At 38.9% G+C, this 26,108-nt stretch overlaps 1 protein-coding gene across 9 annotated transcripts in view; it reads right to left on the bottom strand.

Annotated features, from left to right (window-relative positions):
* Positions 1–26,108, bottom strand: part of PLPPR5 (phospholipid phosphatase related 5) — a 169,403-nt gene that overhangs the window by 28,447 nt on the left and 114,848 nt on the right. For 5 of the 9 annotated variants that reach the window (XM_032446248.1, XM_015870093.1, XM_032446252.1 and 2 more), the window contains one exon: positions 13,360–13,548. The exons of 2 other annotated variants lie outside the window; for them this stretch is intronic. In XM_032446248.1, the coding sequence (XP_032302139.1) occupies positions 13,360–13,548 (189 nt within the window). Of the gene's footprint in view, positions 1–13,359; positions 13,811–26,108 lie in introns of those variants that run through there. 2 more of the 9 variants (XM_032446249.1, XM_015870098.2) reach the window with 2 other exon arrangements.

The raw sequence follows: 26,108 nt of genomic DNA, 5'->3' as shown, positions 1-26,108 counted from the left end.
CTTCCCCGCGTGACAAAGCTTTTCTATTCAAAAATAAATAACATCTAGAAAAGCAAGGATAGTTTAGAGAAAATCATCCACATCTAAAATTTTGATCTGAAAACATTGATGGGGAAAGGAAAGAATACATTCAAAACTGCCTTCTAAAAAGAAGTAGAGCAAGTAACCAACTGACATTCCAAAAAGTACAGTAATTTCAGGCTGAAATACTCCAAATAAAGTTTATATATTATCTTCTTTTTGGAAAACAAACAAACAAACAAAAAAAAACCAAAACCAACCCTGAAGGAGCTATCATCCAAACTTTCCAAGCTCCATACTTCCTTCAAGTGACACAGTTAGGAAGAAGAGTTTTAATCTGATCAAAGAGAAATTAATTTCAGTTTCTGAATCTACAAGTGGTTGCTAGTAGATGTCCTGAACCCAGCTGCAGAAATAACATCTTCTATTCAACCTTAAGTGAAATATGAAAGAAAAAAAATATATATATAGCTCCTTATGGCACACTCTTGGTAAACCCCTCTCACTGTCTTGGCTATCCAAAAATACAAACCTTCCAATATTTTTCATCTTGAAAGAATTGTGTTTCTTAATCCATCCTTGCATGTTGAGAACACTATTCCAAGGTGAACACAATACTAGATAGCAACAACACCCACATCAATGATAATTTCCAGCAACTATGTTACTACTTGTTTTAAAGCCTAGGTAGTCTACACAACTCTAGTTTTCTATTCAGGATGAACATCCCATGCAAAATTCAACATAAATGCTCTTTCATTTCTGTTTGAATGAAAACTGATCACGTAAAAGGCATCTCTTAAAGATTCTGGTCACAGTCTAGTGGTTTTACAGTCAGTATATGACTAGAGCCAACTGTTCTCAGAGGCTCAGAGGAAGGAGACCATCTGAATTTTCTCACTGCCTTACTTCTACTCAAGGCCAACTACACTATACAGAAATTATTCCTGAGATCAGTTGAAGGAAATCCACTTTCACTGAAATGGCATGGTCATCAAGCAACTGAAACCAAAGGACCAACTACCCTATCAACATAAGCACTCTGGTGTTTTAATATACCTACGAAGCAAACAGGCTGCTCATACAAATAATAACTGTAGGATTCCATAAGAATTGTATTCTGGCTTACTGTGACAAAATACACATCTTCAAGACATATATCAATAACAGTTCTTGACTTCTTTGTTATTATCCTTTAATATTTGACCTACAATGATAAATTTATGTACATAAAAAATTTTTATGTGTCTTTTTCAATTAAAATTTATCTTCACAATCAAATTGCTTTGAAAGCATGACTAGCTCCACTTTTGTTATAACAGCCTCTGTCATAATCTTAAAGATATAACAATTGCCAACCAAAAACATAAAGGCCATTACCTTTCTGCAGTTGAAATCAAGGGTAAAACCCCCACTAAATTTAATAGGATTAGTTGTGAAAACCTATGGCACTGTAGATAAAAAAACAATATATCAAAACAGGAGATATATTTTAGCTATAAATCACATAACAAGAAGATAATAGAAAAAAACCCTGTAATTTCTACAAAGAGGTGGCACTACCTGTTTTGGAAATAGGTATTTTAAATCAGATAAGTTAGAAAAGTCCAGAATTGTAGTGCTCACACATAAGCATTTAATCTGAAAACAACTTTTCTTTAAAAAAAGTCTTCACACAGTGAGCAATGACTGCAAGAGATCCAGATGTCATAAAAATAAATTAAAAACACTTGAAAAATTATTGTATGCAAAAACTTTTATCTACAACTACGAGAACTTTATCCTGAGTTTTCTCATTTCAGTTGTACAAAATACTCAGTTTTAAAACAGCATTAAAAATATTGAGTAGAAAACTCACACTTCTAGTGCCCAAGAAAGCAGGAAAAAAAGAAAAAACGAAAGAAAAAAAAGAAAACCCAGAAAAAAGAAAAAAAAAAACAACAAACCAAATAAACACAAAATAACACCATCAAACCAACACAAATGAACAAATGAAAGCTTTCATAGGAAAGGGGACTACAACTTGTATGGATAATTCTGCCATGGAATCTAAATGAATGGAACCATTCCACATCTGAATTGACTTCCACCAGACCCACAGTGTAATTCCAGGAGCAGTCACTAGAGATGCTGAGCAATGAGAAAGGATCAGAAAGTAAAGGAGATAAGACCCTCACCCAGGTGTTCCCCTAACAGCTGATAAGCACAGGTTGTAAGTGCTGTTCATCATTCACCTGCGCCTCTGTTCTCAGCCTTGAGAGCTGCAATTTGACAGCATGCAATTATTTCTCTTTAATAATGTTATTGTAATAAATGAATATGCTCAAGAGCAGAGAGTTGTTTGATTATCAGAGGTTTTAATGATTACTTAAATCTCCTTGCAAAAATGCAATTGGCAAGGAATTAGCCAGTAAGCTTTTTTTAAAAGCACATCCCATTGCTCTTTACTTGATACATATGTATGCAAATGCAACATCTCAATAATGATTCTGTACATACCACAGATCAAATATGGGGCATTTACTTTAGGGTTTTGTGCAAATATGACTTACATCGCTCTCGTCACTCTTTCAACTCTGCAACCCCATGTCTATTTTAGCGCTCCTGCCACAAATCCAGATGGCTGCAGATGTGCAGCTGGCAACACTATGTTGTCTAACCCTGTTCAGGAGTTTACACAATGCAGTGCTTGAATTAAGAGGAAGTCCCAAGTGCCCTCATTAGCACAGCAGCCAATGAGCTGAAACAGAAGCAGCAAGAGTGGGAAATTTCAGCAAAAAAATTCCTAGTACAGGAAATGCCTACAAAACAGAGGGGAGATTGTATACTTTGCTGTGAAGACAGCAGAGCATAAAAACGGCTCTTTTAGACAGGCTATGGTACTCTGAAAACTAATTGCAAAATCTCTAAGCCAAAAAAAATCCCAGCTACTCTTCTCCAACATGTGCCTCTATTTCCTTCCACTCATATAATCATGCATGTTGGTTTACCTCAGCAAAGATCACCTCCTTTGCACAATAAGCCAACAAGTTGCTGTCTTTATCAAACAATTTCAAAAAAGCTCAACTGGTGAGAGATGTGTTTGAAGGCTGAATTAATCTATTTCACAGTTTAAGATCTCATGAAGTTTTCACACTGACTGTCCTCAGGGTAGACTTTATAGGACTTGGCATTTGATCTTATCTGTGAAGACAATAAATGAGTATTTGATAAAATACGTAATTGTTACATAAATGTATTTACATATATTCTGTTTCTAATCAGGGTTGGATGTAATCTTTCATTACTTGAGCAATTTAAGCTCAAAGTATGATGTGCTAAAAGGGGCTTTTACACACCCAGCAATACACTAACCTTAGGTATTCTGGTGTGGTGAACTAATTTCTTCAGGCTTCTTCTCCATTATTGACATTCAAGGTTAAAAATAACTTGTAAATTAAATTATAAATACAAATTAACCATCTAAACCCTACTGTTTCTGGTTGCACATTATACATACAAATGTATGTAAATATATCAAGGTTTTGAGTTTGTTTTGGTTTTGCCATTGTTCTTTGTCTTTTAGCATTTTATTTTTTAAAAAGAAGTAGTCTCTGCTTTATGATTTCTTCCACTGTAGAAGTCACGCAGACATCATGATTCAATTCAGAAACAAAAGGAATTCCTAGTAAAACAGAAATACTGACTCTTTAAACTGTTCAATAAAAAGGTGTTATCAGCACTACACTCATTCATATATGTCACTCCTTTCAGGAAAGCCCTTCTGTTCGAGGCAGCACTGAGTCACATGATGAAATCCCACCAATGCTAAGATAGTTAATTAACAAATACTACAATTCTTTCTACATAGAAATCTTGAAGCCCAGTTTCATAGTTAACACTTCACACCCAGGTAGTAAGGGCTAAAGATACATCTTGCTTGGGTGCCCAGACCCTTTCATCAAAGCAAAGCCTGACACAGTTTACAGCCTGCTCTGTACATTCATTCTGCCAGCTGCAAACATCCATGAACTACTCGCATGCACCAAGGTCAGCCCGCCTACAAATCACATCTGCCTTTGCTAAATATTCTAGAAGAGTCCCCATGAGTCATCCAAGTGCTGATGCAAGCCCAGCATAAGCATTTGGCACTGAGGGCCCCAGCACACAGGATGTCCCCTTCATTGCCACTTGTGTATCTATGGCATAGTGCAGCACAAACCACTGCCACTTCCCTGGGCCCCTCAGGCACTCAGGCTTAGACCTGTGGGATGCTCAGCAGCCACAGCCTTAGAGCAGCCTCAGCAGAGCATGAGGGCACCCTCACACCTCTGAGAGCAGAAAACCACAATGCAGGCATGCCCTGGACACCAAGTTCCACTTATGTAAACATGATCAAATTGCTGGTGCACACTAAAACTTGTGCATGCCCACATGCTGCTCTGCATAGAGACAAACTGTGAGCAGGGAGGGCAGACAGCAGGCAGCAGCAGGCCTACCACACAGGAGCACAGCTGTGAGCAGAGCTGTGCTAACAGGCAGCCTGTGCACCCACACCACAACATCCAACAAGGTAGCTTGTATTGGCTGGTCTTAATTAACGCTGACCAAGCTAAAATCCTTCATCTCATCCTCCCCACAGGCTGTAGGTAGGTATGTGGTTGGTCACTGCAGCTCAGCTGACTCATAATTAATAAATCTTTAAGCAGAATTAATTCAGTCACGTCTGAGCACTAAATTTGTATAGACAAGTCACATGAATCAATTTTACTACTCAAAATAACTACACTGTGAAGCTGAGTTCCACTTTGACTCTAATTCTTAATTTAAAAAGAAACAAAGTGACAAAAGAAAATTCTCATAACATCATTCACAGACTGAATGACAATTAATGACTCACATTCCTTCTAGAGACAACAAGAAAAGTTCCAGCCTAAAACAACAGGTGTTTTAAAATGTTTTGTAGAGAAAGAAAAAAGAATCAGAACAGCAGGACACCTGGGCTGGCTTTTTCTTTTATACATATATATAAATCATTATTTTTTAATTATTTATTTTCAAGTCCTTAACCCTCTGTGTGTAAGAGGCAACAAGTAATATTTACAGAGAGGAAAAAATGCTATTCATAAAGAAAACCCTTTGAACATATAACTGATTGATCATGAATGCAAATATGTAAGTTATTAATGAATCACCGTATTATAGTTGTATATGAGTAATTAGAACATTAAAATGCATGCAAAATTGCAAGTAACAGTGTACGCTGTCCAAAACAGCAAGCAGGAGTGGAATTCACAGCTTACTGCTTTTACTAGAGTTTAACAAGAGGGGGGGTTGTTTTCTTTTTTAGATTTATGGTGCCTCCTACCCAGGAAATATAATTCAGAATCAAGATCCAATTTCAAAGAAGTACTGAACAAATTTTGAATTACTAGTAGATTTAAATTTATATAAACTAATATATCCAGAAGTTTTTTCTACTGCAGATTTGTTATTGCTTTACACTGCATATAATTAACATTGGTTGCTCCAAAAGCAATGCTTCCCATTTCTCTATGGAAAATACAACAGATATAAAGAGCAAAATAACACTGTTCAATAAAGCAAATTCTCAGCTACGAGGCACTGTTTTTCAACATAGTCACTAGCATAAACTATGTGTTTTTGCCAGCCTGCATACTGCATTTGTACATATCTTCACTAGTGGAGGTAAACCACTATTGCCACAGCCAAAACGCACCCGTAACTGCCTCACTGGGCTCACATCTGCCTCACTTTGGTAACCATAAATGTTCAGCAAGCATCAGTGAATGTCAGTGGATGTCATTTTTCCTTCATGGAGGAATACAGTGACACACCTTTGCTTCATACACACTTCCATGAGCCAGACACCCTTTGTCAGACTGCCCCTGTGCTGCCGTCTGTCGCACAGCCACAAAATGTAACAGTATCTTGGTGAGAAGGTTCAACCTTTACTGCCATACCCACATCCACCTCCAACATGACAGGCCAACATAGCAAAATAGGAGGCATTACTTTCAAGGTGGACATTGCATATAAACACCTGCAGGTGAGGTGAAGCAATATGAACAAAACCAGGCTTCTCATCAGAAGTAAAAAGTATCAGAACTTTTGCCTCCCTATTCCTATGCCAGATTTTCTGTACTATAAAACAAGCATTAAGACTAGTTTGTTCACACAGGATATTCATCATTAGAACACCATGTCCCAGGTTGTTTTCTGAATACTGGAGATGTGGTATATCCACCACAGCTAGGCTCTTTGTTTATAATCTATGAGGCATTGCACGTTAGCTAAGTAAGACCCATTTATGATGAAAGCAAGGCCATCAAGCATTTCAGTGTATCTGAGAGAAGCTACAAGAACACAGTAAAGATTTTAAACATCACAGTGCTTAAGGCTGAAAACCACTGCTAAAGCTACTTAAATTTCTACTTTGGTGGTCTGTTATTTTGCATCATATGGACACACATCTCAATTCTGTACAATGTATAATGGACATGAATTGCTTGATGTAGCAACTGATTATTACTTGCAGCCTACCATTTCAGATTACAAACTCTGCATACAAATTCCCTAATCGTATGGTGCAGGATCAGTTGGATTAACAATTTCTCACTTACATATAAGTGCATCATTTATAGGACAAGCAGGCATTCAGCCGCTGCAAAAAGCACCCTGTCTGCCTTGCTCACATCTGCTTGCCACTTTCCATCCAGAGAGCCCATCAACGGATGAAGCATATGGCCTCAATATGGATCGTGTTTGTAAGTGGTGTGCCTAGCAAGCACAGCACAAATTATAAATTCAATTGCAAGTACAAACATGACTTACTGGCATCATTCATGTAACCCATCACAGCATACGAGGAACACAGCTAAGGAAGAACTGCAACAAAACCCACAATGGTTCTGAATCTTTTTGTGTCTCCTAATTACAGCTCAGTTGGATTAGAGGTTTTACTCTTTGGATAAAAGCAGCATCAGACTATCAAACCATGTATTTGTCTTGCTAAGTGCCCCAGAAGGCCAGTACTGACATCTGGTACACAAGGTTACTGCAAACCTTAAATGTGTGATGTAATTTTTGTTCTTAAATAAAGTTGCAATGCAATTACCCCTTCACAAAGGAAGAAGATAATATAAATAGCCCCTTTGCTTCAACATCTTCTGCCTTTGTGCAACATTGCCCTCTGCCAAAAAACAAAACAAAAACACACAACAACAAAAAATAAAAAGCTTCACTTTCTGAAGGGAGAAAAAAGTAAGACTAGAGGAATGGAGGAAGAAAAGTATCAAAGAAAAGAAGTTGCACCTGTGCATGCAGGTTGAGTGGCGAGTTATGAAGACAGACAGCAAAAGGCCCCTCCAGGAACAACTAAATCACAAAGGATTCTGGCAATTGCTTCTTCTAAAAAGCTGTCTGTCAAATGTGCCAGCAAGAGAAGGGCACATAAATAAGCTCTCAAAGATATTCCAGGACTGTTGGAACACTTCATACAGCAATAGGTAGAAGACAGTTCCTAATACAACCAAAAATATTTCCATTTGTTTTCAGAGGTTAAATTTGATCTACTAATAATCTCCAGCTGCCTTAGCATTACCATTTTTAAGACAGAACACAGAGACACTCAGACACCTGGATATTGGAGCCCAGTACCTAGCAAAGGAACTCAATGCTCTGGAGAAGAGTGCTGAGTGCTTTCCTGGTAGTTCCTTATGTTTGCCTTAGAAAACGTGTATGAAAACTAACATTTGAACACCTCACTATGCATTCTTAGATTATTATTACTTTTTTTCTTTTTTTTTTTTTTTTTTTTGCCCCTTTACACAGAGCTGCTGACAATTGTGCATGCCTGCATTATTCATTAAGTTTTCCTGATGTAGTTCCAGCAGAAGTGACAAAACAGCTCAGTGTCCTGGTAGATGCATTGAAGTCACTTCTACTTGAAGAAGCAGAACAGGAGAGAAGCCTTTTATTCTGCCCTTGTGCTCTGTTGGTTGGGTTTGTTCTTTTTTCCTAGCAGTATTAAAGTGTCCACAGAAGCAAATGCAACTTAGCATCAGCCAAAAAGCACGGGGGAGTTGAGGAAAAAACAAAACAAAAAAACAAAAAAGAGCCCAAAATAGATGGAGGAAACATTTGTGAAGGCAATGCTTTCTTCTGACTGAGGCCAGGAATGAGAAGCAATTGAAGTTCTCAGGTGTGAGAGGAATTCATAGTTTCCTGGCACAACAAATTCCCAAAACATTCATTTTTCAGAACTTTCAATTTGTTTTTTTCCTGAAGTTGTAAGAGATAACAGAGTACTTTCATGTCCTAGAAAAGGATCACAAGCCAGCACCCCTTTTTCATGTGCAGCACTAAGTTATATCAGAATAGAATCATTTCAGAGCAAACTACAGTTTAACTAAGGCTACTCTGACAAGAACATTTTGAAAACTCAGTCTGACAAAATCAGCTCAGCCCTGGTATCACACTATGTGGAACTGTAGGTGCAAGAAGGAAAATAGGAACTAGCAGGTTCAAAAGGAAGGGAGACAGGAGCATGCCCAACCACATTAGCTCTATGTGCTGGAAACAAGCAGCACATCCCCTTCAGGTCTTTGCTCATCCTTCACATATTCCTGACCCACCTGGGACTGGAACTACTGAGAGATCAGCAAAGACACTAGAGATAAGAAACTTCTGACATTTCTGCTGAGCCAAAGGTGGCTCCTTTCTCTCTTTATTCCCTGTTACCTTATTGTTTCTTACAGAATCAGGATACAGTATATCCCATAGGTGAACAACATTTCTTTTTTCCCTTCTCAGTCAAAACAAAACAGGTTTCAACATTCCTCAAAATTCAGTCATAAGAAAGTTACCAGCCAAACCTAATCTGAAGGCCAGAACATCTGTTTGTTGTTGTTTTTATACCAATCCCCTGCCTGAAATACATCAATTTAAACATTCACCTGATCAACTAAAAAAAAAAAAGTACAACACCATGTCTAAACTGAAGATATTGTTTTCAATGACGCTATTAAGAGGATTATGCTAAAGCAAATCAGCCTTTAATTGGTTTATAAAGAACACATAAGTATCTAGGCAAATAAAAGTATATTTTTTGAGTACTATAATCACCTGCTTGTTACTTGGAAATAAAAACAAACAACATTAGCATAATAAATCTGCTTACACATCCTAATAAAAATGTGTCATTATCTCCTCCTGGCTTTGTAAAACAGTTAACATACATCATGAGTCCAATACACAGAATTTTACACCAGATGTTAGATGATTTTTTTTTTTTAAAATTATTTCAGTGATGCATATTAGTGTTTGGACTCACTGCAAGAGTCCTTGAGCATGGTTAATGGTATCATAGAGAGGTCAAAATTACTCAGATCTACCAGAAAGAAGCAGTGCAGAACTGATCTCTATATTCTGAGAAGAGTTTTACAAATCATTTCTATCTGGAAGCTGAAGGATTAGCCTGACGTAAATTTCCCAAGCTACATCTGTCATAAGAAGACTAAAAAAAGCAACCAGCCCACTGAGCAAGAACTGGCACTTTGGGAAATGGCTCAAATAGCACAGAGCTCTCAACTAACACATCTACACTCATTGCATATTTGAGTAGACTCAAATCAAGAGCACACTGCTTGTCACCTTTACATCTGACTTTAGTGTTGAAAGAAAAAACCAAGATATCAAGCATTCTGACTGTCATTGCTACAGACAGTAAAAGCACAGGCATGCCCAGCCACTGCTCACTCTTTCAGCTTGTGTCACCAAGACAAGCAGGTCCCAGGCACATGGTAAGTGCTGCTATTAGGAGTCTCAACCTCTCTTACTGGAATCTCCTACATAGAATTTCTACATACTTCTGAGAGCAACAACAACCTCATCAACATTACACAGAACATTCTACTGTTTATTTGCCTTACACTTCTGACGTAAACACATCTAATCACTCAAATAATTGCTTTACCTTTGCCCAGTGGTATGACTTCATAGACCTTCTATAAGTAACAGTATTAGAATGGAATGGAGTATATGTTTTGTTACATAGCAAGCTGCAGCTGTACACAACCATTAAAAGAAAAAGGACATCATTCAGGCTATGAAAATTCTCCAGTGGAAGAACTCATAGCAACAAAGTTAATAGATATATACATCCATTAAAATAATAGAACACAGACTGAAAACCAATGACATAAACGTATTCTGTTCAAAAGATGGGAAATTAACTGAAAAGAGGGAATGGAAATTCTCATCCTACAGAAGCACTACAGGATTCTTCTAACTGCTGTTATATGCCTATGAAGTTACAGCCTCTTTTAACAGTAACCTCTATATGCGGAAAACAAATTGTCCACTGAAGTGAATAGCACATTTAACTTCTCACTAGCTGCAACATGATGTAGGAGCTATTTGAAATACTTAGCAGAAGACTATAGACATTCAAATTCAGCAAGTACCAAGGGCAGAGTATGAAACTTATTTCTCCGAGCCCAGTTTCAGTTCCCTTTACTGGAGCAGTGAAAGCCGTGTGTTACAGTTCAGCAAGAATCCTCTGCTTCTCAGTAAGGGCTCCATTTGCCGGATCCAAACCCTGCAGACCTGTGACCTGACAACCAGCTGCAGCTGTCCTGGCATGACCTGGGGCAGTCAGGCAGGGGAAGCAGAAGCAGCAGAATCAAGAACAGAAGTGTGGCTGTGATGTGGCACTAGAGCAGCAGGAATGTGTTACTAGGAAGTACCATCTGAAAGACTAACCTGAGAACTTCCAGGATTAGCAGAGTCCTCACAGGTACATCTCTGTCAAATGACCGAGATCCTGACTGATGCCTCAGCAAAAGCCTGTGCCCTGTGAACAGACACTGCATGCCTGCCAAATCTGCTGCTGCAGCTCTGGTGTGGCACAGGAGCAGTGGAGGAGCAGCTGTTACAGCTCACAGCACCCATAGCTGATGAGGTGCTCACCAGGACAGAGCCAGCTATCGGCACTTCAATTTTTTCAGATTTTGGACAGCAGGTATGTAGAAAGTGAAAAGGCACTCACAGATCCAATGGAAAAAGTCCCAGTCCTTAAAAAAAAAAATTGTTTCCCTGAACACAAAGGTAAAAACTTCCACTGATCTATCTCAAAACTCCATAAAGAACATCAATTCCACAAGCCAAGCTAACAGGATTTAACAAATAAGCATTATGCTAGAGAGTGCGGCTAGCTGGAAGCTTTGAACTAACATACTACCATGTAAAACAATGCAACGGAAGAAGAAAATTTGGAAAACGGAAGTGAACTTTCCACAAGTCATACTATGTTTTCATTCATTCAAATCCGTATTTTTCAAAGGTCTGCCTTAGTGTCCTTACAGACAGAAATACAAGAACAAACCATGCAACAAGTACACGTTTCATTTATTAAGAAAAAAATACACAGAGCACCTATGTTCAAAACATCCTTAAGGAAATGGAACAGAATTCAATTAATCCTTGTGAAATCTTCACAAGAGAGTTTTACTACTGCTAAAAGCATACAGCAGCTTTGGGCAGAAATATCACCCTCACCACTGCTTTCAGTGAAAGACAATTTCCATCTCATGCATGACAGTGCAAGAGCTGTCCTATGGAAGCACTAAGCCCGGGAGGACTGCCCAAGGAAAATCAGATCAGAATTGTGTCCATAGCCTGAAAGATTTTACCTTTATTTAATAATGTTAATGATTAGATTTGGTGCTGCTGAAGTCATTAGATTGACATTCCCAGAAGCTAAAGGCTCCATCTGGGAAAAGGTAAAAAAGGAAAATAAATAGATAAATAGAAATGCAGTGGTCACCTGCAATGTGACTTTCCATGCCCCAACTCACCAATGCATCTCATTTGCCTGAGCCAGTTAAGATAGGGAGAGGAAGAATAGTTAAATATCAATACATTCCATTATCGTCTACTAAGGCTAATTACAAGACTGGCAAACCAAAATGCCATGGTGATTTCTCTGATGTAACCATGTAACACACAGGAAACGAATAGAAACCACCAATCCATTTTGCTGACACACATTAGGAAAAGAGTGAGCTGCCCGTGAACATCTGACAAAACCTTCACAACATCCGGAGCCAAACAGAAGTAATTAAAAGCAAACAAAAAATAACAAACAACAGAAAAAAAACACCAACAAAATAACAATTAGAATCTCAACAACATTTCAGGGTTCAAAAGACCAAACAAGCAGATTAACAAAATGGTCAACTAGCTTGATATTAAAACAAAGAACACCAAACCAAACAGCTGTACTGCATATTTTGCTAAAGATCGTAGTTCACTCTCCAGAGGAAAAAAAAAAAAAAAAAAAAACAAATCCACTGTACATGACTGCAGTCTGATATCTTGGACAGTAAAGCTGAGCCCAACCATGTGATTTTGTTGGATGCTACCTCAGAGCTCAACAGAATGCTGCCTGCAGTTACAGCAGCATCCACTTCATGAAGTTTTCTGTTCCTAGATTTTATATACAGCCATTATAGCTACTGCCTTAAGAGGCCTCCAATTCCTGTGAAGGTGTGTTGCTTTTCCTACTGACAACAGCACACTAAAACGAACTCTTTACTGTGAGTTTGTCTATATAACTGTGTGTGCACCCAGTGACACTGCATCTAATCCAACCCTGATGGCTTCATACTTCCATCTCATTCCTTCCCAGTCAGGGATCTTTGAATGATGTTGATGCCCTTGTTCTCTGACAACACAAACAGTGCATGCAACAATTCCCTCTCAGTTGTTCTTTTTTTCCCCCCAACAAGCCAAAGAAAAACAGTGAAATAAACTTATTTTTTGATGCATCCATTTAAACCTGACAGGTCACGCTACATTAGAAACACACAGGTTCAATTTGCATGCACATCAGTAGTTGTGACACATGGAGATGATGGAATCAAGCAAAAATGATTCTAATCCATCGACAGCACAGTTCATTTTCATGATAAATAAATACGGTGTCAGAGTGTTTGGTTATTAATTAGTACCAGGCAAAGTGTTCGTTGCGGTGGCCAACAACCAGATCTCCCCACAGGTAGCCACCTCCTGCACCTGACAAATGCTTCCAAAGACAGAAATGAAACACCAAAATCATATTAAAAAAAAAAAAAAAAAAAAAAAAAAAAAAAAAGAAGAAAGAGAAGAAAAAAAAAAAAAAAAAAAAAAAAAAAAAGCCATCTGAACAGGACTGCCAATACACGATCCGGCTGTTATATAAATCGATGCTAAAAATAAACTTCCGAGGCGCTGGGCGGGCACGGCAGCTCCCTATTGCCGTGCCCCGGGTAGCCCCGCGGCAGTCCCCCCGCTTACCACCAGCACGGGCACGCCTGCGGTCAGCGAGTAGAGGAGCACTGGGGGCACGGCGCTGCTGTCCTCCGGGCCCGGGTACGGCTTGCGGTACGCGCCCTCGTAGCAGAAGAAGCCTTGCACGTTGACCGCGAAGGTGTCCGTATATTCGAAATAGTAAGCCAGCATCACGGTCCCTGCCATGATCACCATCTGGAAGTAAAGCATGCTGGTGAGCAGAGAGGGCACTCGCATGTACGGGGGCTCCGGCGGCCGCGGCGGCCCCGCTCCCCGGCGGCATCCACCGCGGGCGGCGGCGGGGCGGGGTAGGGCAGGGCAGGCGGGGGCCCGGCCCGCCGCTTCGGTACCGGCTCCAGCGAGGTGCCGGCTCGAGCAGCGGGCGGGCGGGCGGAGCGAGGCGGCGAGGGGGTGGCTTCGCCCCGCCCCGGCCCGCCCCGCCCGGGGAGCACCCGCGGCGTCGGACCTCAGCCCTCCCGGGAGCGGAGGAGGTGACTCCAAAGCCCCGGCTGCCGCGACTGCGGGGCTGAGCTCGACTCAGCCGTTTGCATGCGGGGAGGCTCGCCCGGAACGCATCACGGCTGCCCCGGCCCCCCCCCCGGTAGCTATGGTTTCGGCGTTAAAAGCATCAAACGAGCAATATATGCAATTCCGAATACGGAAAATTTCTAAAGGAATTCATTTTGAAAGCTTTCATTTAGCAAAAAATGGGTAGCTGCCATAAGCCCAAGTAGCACTTCCAAATTAAACTTGAGCCTGTTTCAGTGTGAGAAGAAATCATACAGACTTAAACCTGAAAGTGTTCCACTTAGAAATACTTATCGGCACATCCAAAGAATGAACAGCTGTGCCCTGTGCTTGCATGGAATCACCCATGTGCAGGCTCTGGTCCACCTGCTGAACACCAGCAGCCAAGAAGTTATTTCCAGACACCTCAATCCCTGCGCCACACCATGCCTACCACTGGCAGCAGCCTGTAAGAGACTCCTTAGCATTAAAGATCGCACTTGGCCTACTGAATCACAGCTGTTAGAAATAACGAATTGCATTTGGATAACTTCGCTTTTGTAATGTGCAATCATTCTTCTTGCATTGCACTTTGGGTTTAACTGCTTGCTTTCTTCTCCTTGTTGAAGAGATTTGTTCATCTTCTTTGCTGTCAGCTTCCATGCATTTATTTTTAATTGGCCCTTGAAGAATACACTTTTCAAGTCTGGATTCCACAACCAGTCTATTTTCATATCTTCTTAATATATTCCCCAGAATAATAATTGCCTTCACCAGTCTGCTCTGGATAGCTGTGTACCTTTGTGAATAATGCACAGTGAGACATGAGACATCTTGTGGTGAATCCTGCCTAGCACAGACTTCATTTTCCCCATTTCTTTAGCACATGGTCCAATATCCATTATCAAACACACAAAAATCTTAATTTCCCCCTGTAGGTTGCACACAGACAGCCACACTGTGAATGTATAAAGCCCAAACCCAGGAGCTGCACTGTGCTCAGCCCTTCAGCTGCAGCCAAGCAGATGACCCAGAGGAACACCAGGAGTTCTTCATATGCAGCTGTGACTGTGGCACGGTATGCTGCTGCATGACAAAGTTCCAGTATCCAGCTAATAAAATACTTCCAAGTTTTACTATTAGGAGCCTAATTCTGTGTTACAGATACATCATGGGTGCTATAAGAAAGAGAACAGAAAAAGTCCCACTTTACAAGCATTGTGAAGTTGCTGTCAAAATCCCTGGAGGATTTTGGAAAGAATCTCTACAGGTTACAAAGCCCAATCACCTTGTCAGCTTAGCTCCAGGAAGAGGTTTCTTGGAGCTGCTTCATCAGCTGTTAAATGTCCCAAAAGCTGGACATTCCATGACCACATCCAACAAACCATGTCAGTATCCAACACCTGACAATATTTCCATTCATTAAACCAGAACACCCTGCATTCTGTCTTGGGCTCAGACCCTGCTCCTGTCTGTGGCTAGGAACTCAAAGACAAGAATCTGACTCCATCTCCTTCACACCCTTCCAGTCTAAGATAAATTACTAACACTTCTGGCTGTACCTATATCCATATCCTCAGCACTCCACCTTTTCTGTTGTTACACAAATGACAGCAAGTAGATATTGACTGCCATTAGATGAAACACAGACACTCCTTGTTGTCATGCCTCTCAGATTCTTCAATAGTCTTTCTCCATGCTTCTCTTCAACTTTACAGCAGCGATGCTATTGAGGCTCTAAGGTCTGGCTTCCTGACATTTAAACATATGGTATGCAACAGGCAGAAATAAATCTACTAGATGCAGTATTAGAATACAAGTATTCACTTGTATTATTGGCTAACTCTAGTGCTTTGTGCTTCAGATACTACAGATGAACTTGCCATTTGCTGGTAGAACTGTAAAACAGAGAGCATCATAGATATTAAGTTCACAGTAATGGAGATTTGAAGTTATCGATTGATTTAAAATCTTCACTGATAAAAGACTCTGATTAAAATGAAAGAAATCAAAGAAAAAAACCCCTTAAAGTGCTGCACAATCACCACAACATTTTCAATTGCGCTACTAGTATGTTAGACCCTGAGAAAGATTTCTTGCGCCATTGCTGTCCTTTGTATTTTTAATAACACATTGATTTGTTTGCGTATTGCCAAAGAATTGGTTCAGAGCACTCTGAAAGGCTTGGTTTCTTGCAGCTGATAAAGTGTGGCTTAGTTTCTATCTCACTTGCAATGGAAAAATAATGATATCATTAAGAAAATCCACATAATTGATGGTTGCTGGAGTACTTCCTATATAAGTTGATTAATACACTATGTTGAATACAGTCTGTTAAAAATTTTTTAAAATACTTAAAAATGCATAGGCAAGTCCAAAATCCAAGCAACACTGAGAGTATTATGAAAGGCAGGAAGATAAAAGCAACTACTTAATTTTAATAATCACTAACAAATTCTTTTTGTCACAAACATACATTAAAGCATGGCATGTGCATCACTGGCTTGCATTTGTAAAGATGCAGTTAGCTGATGAAGTGAAACCAGAGCTATACTTTTTACTATAATGAACACAATATTTATTGGTTGACCAGTTAAATACATAAGCATGGTTCTTAAAATCCTAAAGGCTGGGGCATTGACCAGGTTGGATGCCACCCTCAACAGCCTGGTCTAGTGGCTGACAATCCTCCCTACAGCAGAGAAGCTGGAACTAGATGACCTTTAGGGTCACTTCAAACTAAACACCATTCTACTTCTCTGTGATACTACCAAAATTATGCTCATAGGAGCATCATAATGCAAGAGAAAAACAATTTTCCAGCAAGTGGAGCACAGCAAAGAATCAGAACTGGAATCTAATTCCCAAAACACCCGCAATATGATTCAGACAAATTAGGCACCTAACGAAAGCTTTTCATATGGTCTTAGCATGGCGTTCACATAGAGAGACAGCTCTAGCAGGTGACTAAGCTCTACTACATTAGGAGAGGATGAATCATCCTCTCAAAGTGCCATTCATCCCTTCCTGAGACATACCAATGCCTGATGATACCACTTAAAACAATAAAATAAGCTTTGATGACTAGCTTAGACTATCACCGATCTTTCAAAGTGCTGCAGTGAGACATGATCAATTTTACTCTTAACATTCACCTGCACATCACTAAGTTAGTTCCAAAATAGGAATTACACTTCTCCTGAATCACACAGGGAGGGGAAAAAAAAGAAGTAAAATCAGTAGTAGCATAAGCATTGATACTGCATTTGTCTTTCAGTGTTATGTAGAGCTAGACACTGTTTCCTCAGAAGGCAAAATTTTGTCCCAGTAATCTTAGGCACCTCATACAGTGCAGTACAAGTCTATGAGAGAATGAACAGATGGAGATGAAACAAATGAGGAGGAGGACAACTCAACAATGAAATGATTCAGTTGGATATAATGAGTAGTAGCCACAGCACAGTAGCCTAGTCAGTGTTTACATCAATAAGATAATTAATCTTCATAAAACTGCTTGCTATCTTCAAATTAAGGAAAAGTACTATTACTTACAAGTTCTTCATAGGCTAGAACAGAACATTTGGAATGCCAGAGGCACATTACATACGACCAGCCTGTACATCTTGAAAACTAAAGCCTGCATTAGCACTTCTACTACTATGCTGTCAAAATAAAATAATCAAATAAATAAAACCATAACAAAATAAAACCAACCCAAACCAGAACGTGCTTTTGTCAGTGCAAAAAAATGAAACAGTCTTAAAGATTATTTAATCTAAGATAAACTTAGGAAAAAGGCTTGTACTCAAAAAATTGCTATCACAACTATGAAGTTATGATTGTTTCTAAACACCTTTTCAGTAACTGCGGTATTACACAAACTGTCTGCAAACCTGTTAATCTTTAGAACAATTGGTTCAATAAAATTAATATAAATAAGGAATAAACATCCCCATCTCATTCACCCAGAACATCATCCTTTTTAACAACTCTTTGACAATGGGACCTCCCATTCAAATGCAACCAGTGATACTTTGAACTACTGATGCAGCAGATTATGGAATCAGTAGCTGACATAAGCAGAGCATGCAGTTACTCATGGAGCAGTAAGCAAGTGGAAAGAAGTCACATGGACCTACCCTATGCAATGCACTGTATGCATCTGCACAGCTAGAATTTATACATAATTCAAAATTAGTTCAGACATTTGCACAATGCCTGAAGGTTTTACAGACCAATTCAGAAAATTCCCTCTAGATATTACTGAATTAATTTCACTCGTTTGAATATGGCAGTCTTGCCGTGCTACGGTTTGTCTTCTCTTGTACATTTTTTTTAACTGTAAGTAGCGAGGCCAATTAATACAATTTATCAGTTAAATATTCTGTATATCCACATTATAGGGATGTGCTCAAAGCAAATGTTTACCCATTCATCAAGATTTTGTATTGCAAGAAACTTTCATCAGTCCGAAAGCACACAAGCATCAAGGAAAGAATTCCTTAAAACCATTTCGTGATTATGCTCACACTCATACTTCAGCCTCCTGTAGTATAGTAGCATGCAGTGCTTTTTAAGCATCCAATAAACACACTTCTCAAGAGATGCGTGAGCAACAGACAAAGTTCCTAGAGAGGTGGTAGCACTTCTGGATTAATTAAAGGAGATCTTGCTCAGCTGCAGGAAAATTCACGTGAAATATCATCCTCTATGTGCTTGTAGGATTAATGTCTTATTGCTTGGACTCCACCCAGATGAATCCAACCTCTGACTTTTAAATTCCTCTCTTAAATAGCATTCAGAAATGCATAAAATAAGTTTGACTGTCACACTGGCAAGTCAGTACACAAGTGTGAGTTTGTCCCTCTGACACTAAGGATTCATCAGTTCAGGGGCAGATGCATAGCAAAACCTGCATGGATACCACACATCATAAGCAGACTTGGCCCTCAGCAATAGTATTGTGAACAGGTAAATTATAAAGGACTCCAATGACACTTTCAAGCACAAACCTGTACATAAGATTAAATCGACGCACTTGCTAACTCTCTCTCAAAAGGAAAAGACAAACAGACTAATATCATAAATTATGCACTATAATCACTGCATACTTCCAGATCTTGTTATCATTAAGTATATGCAGCTCATCCTGGCAGGCATCCAATACACTCTCCATAGTAGTTTCTACTGGGTAAGCTCGCATGCAGTTGTGTGGTAGAACCACTTATGTTCTTACAAATTATACTAGATATTTCTCATTAGTGTTACACCTGAAATCACATCCCCAAGTTCCATTCCTTCATAAAATTAAAAGCATATGAAAAGCACAGAAAGAGGAATTTCAGGATACCTGAACTACATTTCAGTGGAGAAAAAAAAGCCCACAGAATTCATCAAACAGAATTAAATACAAAATTCTCTGCTACCAGATATCTGTTCAATCAAGCTAGTAATAGAGATGATGATTTTCTTAAATTATTCTGAAACTTAGAAATATTAAAAATGTATGAAGAACAATTCATAATACTCATTGCTCAGGACACAGTTCATTTATCCCTTATATAGCACTCACCATTCATGGTCCCGAGAGCTACAAGAAACAAAGGTATTGCACATTTCCATGCAGCACTAGGACACTCACATTACATTCATATTTTCACAAAAATCCCTGCTCTAAAAAATACCCCTTCCTTTATAGCTTGTTCTTGAGCATACAGAAAAGGCTGAAAACTCAGGGAAGAGGAAAACTTGAAATAGCATGACAAATACAGCTTCAAAGGCACAGAACATTCATACAACCCCATGCTACTGCCTGGGGTGCCACCATTAGCATGCCAAAGATACTATTTCCCACAGCAGTTTTTCACCAAGCCACTGCTCGTGCCCACTGCAGGACAGACACCTCAGTACATCAGGGAGCTCCTCCTGTGCTGCAGAACATACACAATATCCCTTTGGGCACCTAATGTTGATGTAAGCCCCGCTCTGAACAAGTGGGTGGGTTACATGACCACTAGGAAACCCCCCTGAGATCTATTTTTTGTATGATTCTCTGATTGCAAATTTACTACAACCTACAAATTTGTAATCTTTAGTCTTAATGACTACAATCCACTCTAATGGTGATTCACTGCAATTACTGTAATTCATTTGATTATTACGTTGCAAATCTAAAAATAAAAGCATATTTCCTCTAACTTGGTGTCATGGCATTATGATTGTTTTTTATTGGTATTCCACATATCTCTGCACATACTAAAAATATCTTCAAAATCAAGGAGTGTTCCTGTCCAACAAGCACAAAACTCCTGGTTCCCTCCCTTCTTCTGGCTAGAAGGAGAATTAAATAGAAGTACATTCACATGATGCTAAGAATTTTCTTCTTCCTGTATTTCTCAAGCTCAAGGTTGGAAAAGACAGTGTATCAGAGAAAAGAGCACCTGGAAGAATCTGGAAATCTCTCCAGACTTTGATAATTCTGGAGAAAGTAATTCATGGATTAATTTCCCCTTAGATTACCTCCCCTTGGATGTTGCTCCTTTTAGCATCCCTTATTTCTGCCTTCTTGTGCTTTGATCTACTTCTAAGTAAAAGAGGCATTAAAAGAAGCAGGAGAAATTGCACCCACTTTATTGACTACTCCAATTGCTTTCATTACCAGCAGGTAAGCATTAATACAGAAGGGGAACTGGCTCATTTCTGCATTGCCTGGGGTGACTAACACAACCCTCACATGAAGGACATTTACTTGCATCTGGTTCTCAGTTGCACAAGTACTTAACAACATAAACAATATCTGCAGTGAAGTTGCTTAGTAGGGTGTTACTTGTTTATTGGAGCCAAGCTCAGAAATCGCTAGAGAATTAACATTTACTGATTTACTGTGTTTTATCTGTTTCAAAGAAACAGTAGCTTTCTAATGCTTATCGTGTCAGAAGAAGATATAAAAAAGTTTCATTAGCTCAATTAGTGCTTTTCATCAGCATTACTTCTTTCTCCTACACTTGCATTGCTCCCAATGAACGATGGGTGTTGAAATGCCCTTCTTTGAATGTTTACCATCCTGTTAGATATGGTTGAAAGTTTAATCTTTTAGGGCACTTTCAAATAAAATGTGTTGCTTTTCTTGAAAAGGAAATACTACGCAAATAGCTAAAGCTTCCCTGCAGACTATTTCTAACAGTGAACTGCTGCTGCCTAGTGATATGGAACTAATGCGTAGTGCGGTATGCACATATTTCATTGTAAAATGTTACTAAAGTGAACTACAGAAATTAGCAATTTAAAGGAAGTTGAGCAAGAATGACTCACAATTTCTACTCAAAAGCAATTTAAACAAACTGCAGTAAATACAGTCTGATAAATATTTGCCAATAACATATAAAAGGCTCTCTGAGCAGGAAACTTCTGTTTCTGCAAAGGAAGAGACTGTTAGAATGGAGGGCTAATATTCTAGAGATGCATTTCCCTGCAAGCTCTTCATTAAACGAGCCATATATAAAACTCAGCAAAATTTTTGAAAATGAGAAAACTTTTGTTTATTAGGTTTTGGAAAGGGACTATAAGATGCAGTCAGTCACGACTCTGTATGTTCTGGAAAAAATTTATGACAAAGACTCCCTGAGCAAATCACTTACTCCTTCCTTCAAAACTCAGGCATTCCCCCAGCACCATTTTGAAAAACTACCAGTAACTGAAGGATCAGGTTTCCACAAAGCAGCAGAAATCACCAAAAGCCACTATATTTTATAAGTGGGGTTTTCAGCTTTTTTTTCTTTTTTTTTAAAAACTTTCTTCTTCCTATTAAGTTTGTGTAATTTCAATTCCATCAAAGATTCTGCATATTTAGTTCTGATAGTTCACATCTATGTATGGTACTCACAGCTCTGCATTGCTTTGTAACAGTTTTCATTTCCTTAAATCATCAAAAATGTGGGTTTTTTATTACTATCAGTGGGGTAGTGCTGCTAACAGAATTTTGATACTTCATGAGATTCCTTTCAGGATCGACATTTTGCATCCAAGTGGCTATGCAGAGCATTAAGAGCTAAATCACGGAGAAGAGAGCAAAAATACATAGCAGTACTATTAGAACCAAATCTGCATACCACTTTAATATTGCAGTTCCTCATTTATGTAAAGTTTCATTTCACACTGAAGTACATTACCAGACATCATGCTCCAATGTGAGAAAAGGGTTACAAGTCTTTGAATAGAAATAAATAAACACCAACAAATACACTCATACTCAGAAATGACACTATGACCTTGATTGTCTACATGCAGGCTTAAGTAGACATATTTAGTGAAATATGGTAAGAATCCCCAAGAGGAAAAAAAAAACCAAGCAATATAAAGATTTAAAGAGAAGACATATTGTGTGGGTTAAAAAGTAAAGATACTTGGCAAGTGGTGACTCCGAAGCCTGTACTTTGACAGAAAATGTGAAATGCTTTTTACTTCTCTCCTTTGTTGGCATTTCAACATCATCACAAATTCATACAGCTGCAGTTTACCTATTCATATGCAGCTACCTTCTGCATCTTCCACTAAGTACTTTACTGGCTGTAATTTTTAAGACCGTTGACAAGTTACTTAAGTATTGGAAGCCTGGGGGGGAGGGGGGAAGAGAAGCTGGTAGACTGTGAAAATTACACAAGAGAGAGATGATACATAATGCTCTTCTTAGGCAGAAAATAAATCTTTAGAACCCAAAGGGTAAAGGAGAAACTAAGATTGACCTCCTACTGTTGAATCAGCTGTAAATTGTCTGAGTCATCTTTAATCTCAGCTATGAGAAAGCTCAAAGTTCAATGGGGAATAAATTGCATAAAGAGCCCTGCAGAGTGCATAACCAAGACAAAGAGAAATGTCAGCCAGGATTTCTTGAGAAGAATTAAAAAAAGAAGAAAAAATAAATAGCCACAAAAAAGCAACCCCAAACACTGCTGTATTGTTACTTCCCCCATAAAAACTGGAAAAAAAAAAAAAAAAGCCACAAAACTGCATAGCTGAGCACAGTTCAGGGCTCCACACTAGGAAGATGAAAGTCCATTATGCAATAAGGTAAGTTTTTCACAAAATTTAGAGGGGTAGTTTATGAATGCAACTGCTACCTGAAGTACAGAAGTCAATAACAGTCTCAGATATGTATAACTTAAAGGATATGCCTACTGCCAGAGTTAGAGACATTCTTAACCAAAATTACCCTTTTTGAATAGAGGGGTATTTATGTAGATGAATACAGGATGACTTAATTACATCTCTTAAAATTTCAGTAAGTATATCTATATGCATAACTGGAGGTGGGAAAAGAAAACAAACCAAAATATCACACCACTTGTTTAAATAGCACCACTTAACGTTTTACATAGAAGAATACCTAAACCTAAAATCAGAGTGGTTTACAAGAACAGCAGAAGTTTGCATCTGCTGATACTAAGTCATTTTAAGAAGGAAAACTGAAAAGAGAACACTCTTGGACTATAACTGGCCTTAGAAATCTACATTTATTGTCCGACATCAGTTGGTACTGCTGGAGAAACTAACTTTTGATATTGCAAGGATTTGAAGAGACTAATCTCAAAATCTGATGTTTTTTTAAATGGAAAAACTGCTAGGAAGAAAAAAAAAAAATGAAGCAACATGTCATAGGAATTCAACATCTGATAGTAAAAAAACAAGGACGAGAGATTGCATAAATAACACCTTGAACTAGCAGAAGCTCTTGATAATAACAGCAAATAACAGATGTTTACACAACTCAGGTTCTGCCATACAGAGTCATCTTTTGAGCTTTCAAAGTCTTACAGAATGTATATTTTTTCTTCCAGCTCAGGTAGTTAGGTTGAGATTCCAAATTCCATCCACTAGGATCAGCCAATAAAAGCAGACTTCATCTCTTTGAATAGAGCTAATGAAGGTATCTGGAAAAGATGACAGAATACCCAGGTGCACCTTCTCAATAAATTTGTGAGCTGAAGAGGACAGATGTTTTCTGAAAGGTTGTCAGCAGTAGCTTATGAGACTGCACTGCAGAGAAAAGCTAACATATTGAAGTGTGTAGAGCTTAAGATCAACAGAAGAATGAAGCCTGTTGGACTGTTTTTTCAAACTACTGGAAGTTTCTGCACATCTTAGCTATTTAGATTATTTTTCTCATTAGGTTAGAAATAAGTTAGGGGGAAAAAATCTGCTATGAAGTAAGCACTGCTATAAAGACCAAGTGAATAGAAACTAGCTCTAACAAGTATATTACCATCCATTGAAATGCCATTGCTTAGCAGAGTTGAGCCAATGATTGAGAGCAAACTTCAAGTGTAAAAAACCTTATTCTACTTTACTGCAAGAGAAACACCACACTAGGCATTCCCCTAATGTTAATCACTCTGATCAACATCTTTCCTTTTACTCCTAACCTGCAGGCTTGTTCATGAAAAAGTTCCGTTTCTCTGCAAAGAGTAAAACAGAACCTGACTAACATGTAATGTTAATATTCCATGCTGTTGCTTCCAACCATCAGTTTCAATTCTTCTGGGACTGAGGTACTTCAGATATACTTCAGCCAGGGCTTGGCCAGGCAGAGAGGTGAGCAGGGGCAGAACTGTGCAGAGCAGGCAGCTGGAGTTAACTCACTGTCACTGCCGGGGAGCTCTGGGAAGTGTGCTGCCAAGACACGAGTGGCACAGAGAGCAACAGCACCTCAGATGTTTCAGTGAAAAGCAAGATAGAACTTGCATACAGTCTTGTGTTATTTTCAGCATCCCCTTTACACCTGCTCAAATACCTAAGAAATAAATGCTAACAGCTTTCCAGGAAAAATAATTTTTCCTTTGTCCCACACAAAATAAATTCTTGAAATACAGGCTGGGAAGCTGCATGCAGCCAGCTTAGCTCTTAATACATTTCTGCAAACAAACAGTCTCCCTGATAGACAGTCCAGTCTTATAAACAGTACAGACATCAGGTCTCCACAGGGAGACAATCACCACCAAAGAACAATCACCACCTGGTGGTTGCAGTTCCTTTTTATAAGCAAAGCGGATTCAGTTGCACAGTTGTGGATACTTGAATTCTCACCCAACACCTTGTTTTGCTCTCCAGCTACCACTGTTTTACTATGTTTTTGATGCACATGGGTTGGCTAACTTCTGCTACAGAAGTAAGGAACATACAATGAGACTTCTAAAGAAAAGCCAAGACATCTCACAGACCTTGCTTCTCATTACCCAAATGCCTTGTTTTCGATGCTCAAATACTACATACCTCACTTATCCAGATACTTTAAAAAAGAACTGCAGTGGATACACATCTGGAGCACCTTTTCTACCCTGGGTAGCCAAGCTAATAAATGATTATGAAGTATTGCTACTACATACCTCTTCTATCTGCATATCTTATGAGATGTAGGCATAGAACCATACTTTAGATTCTACAACTGATGAGGCAGAACATAAATAAGGCTGAGCGCTCCCTCCAACATTCAAGAACAGAAATAATGTCACCTTGATCTCCATTTATAGACATAGCTGTTTTGTACTGTCTTCCCAGTGATATAAACCATGACATAAATCTGTGTAACAGTACCATAGCATCAGGTTTTTTGATCTTTTAATGCAGTTAAATTTGATATAGAAATCATCCACCCTGATGCTGTCTCAGCGTGACATAGTAAAGGCAAAAAAAAAAGCCAGTGGATCCACAGTGATTTGTGTCACAATGGATCGCAAACATTACTTGAAAAGAGTGAACATGAATTGTCAAGTTACAAAATTAACTGAAGTGATGTGACAGAAATAATACCAGGCAATGAAGCAATTTCCTACACACTTGGAAGCAACTTCTACTTCCAAAATGTGCTGAAAAAAAGAATATATAAATCCATACAACATTTCATGAGTATAACTTAAGTCATAGTGTCTATGCGTCTCACTTTTCCTTGGCATGTTGCTATACTTCAGTTTTTTATTTGACCCTTTTTCTGATTACTAGATGTTTCTAAATGTATTACAGAAGGATCGGGGCACCTCACAGTAGCCAATGCTGGCTTCCCAGTACTAGTTGTAGATGTCTTGCCACCCTCTTCCTTACCTCATATCACAGAACTTGTGCGACTACAGAATAATGCACTTATATCTAAATGCTTGCATCAGATTCCCCACTGGGGTGAGGGGCTATGCCTGCCATCATCACATAGATATGTGAAAGCACAGTAGTGACGGAAGAATAGCAAAGTCCTATGCAGCAGC

This window comes from Coturnix japonica, chromosome 8 (assembly GCF_001577835.2).
Source record: "Coturnix japonica isolate 7356 chromosome 8, Coturnix japonica 2.1, whole genome shotgun sequence".
Lineage (NCBI taxonomy): Eukaryota > Metazoa > Chordata > Aves > Galliformes > Phasianidae > Coturnix > Coturnix japonica.
The sequence above is the reverse complement of the archived record's forward strand: the minus strand, read 5'-3'. Positions and strand labels throughout refer to the sequence as shown.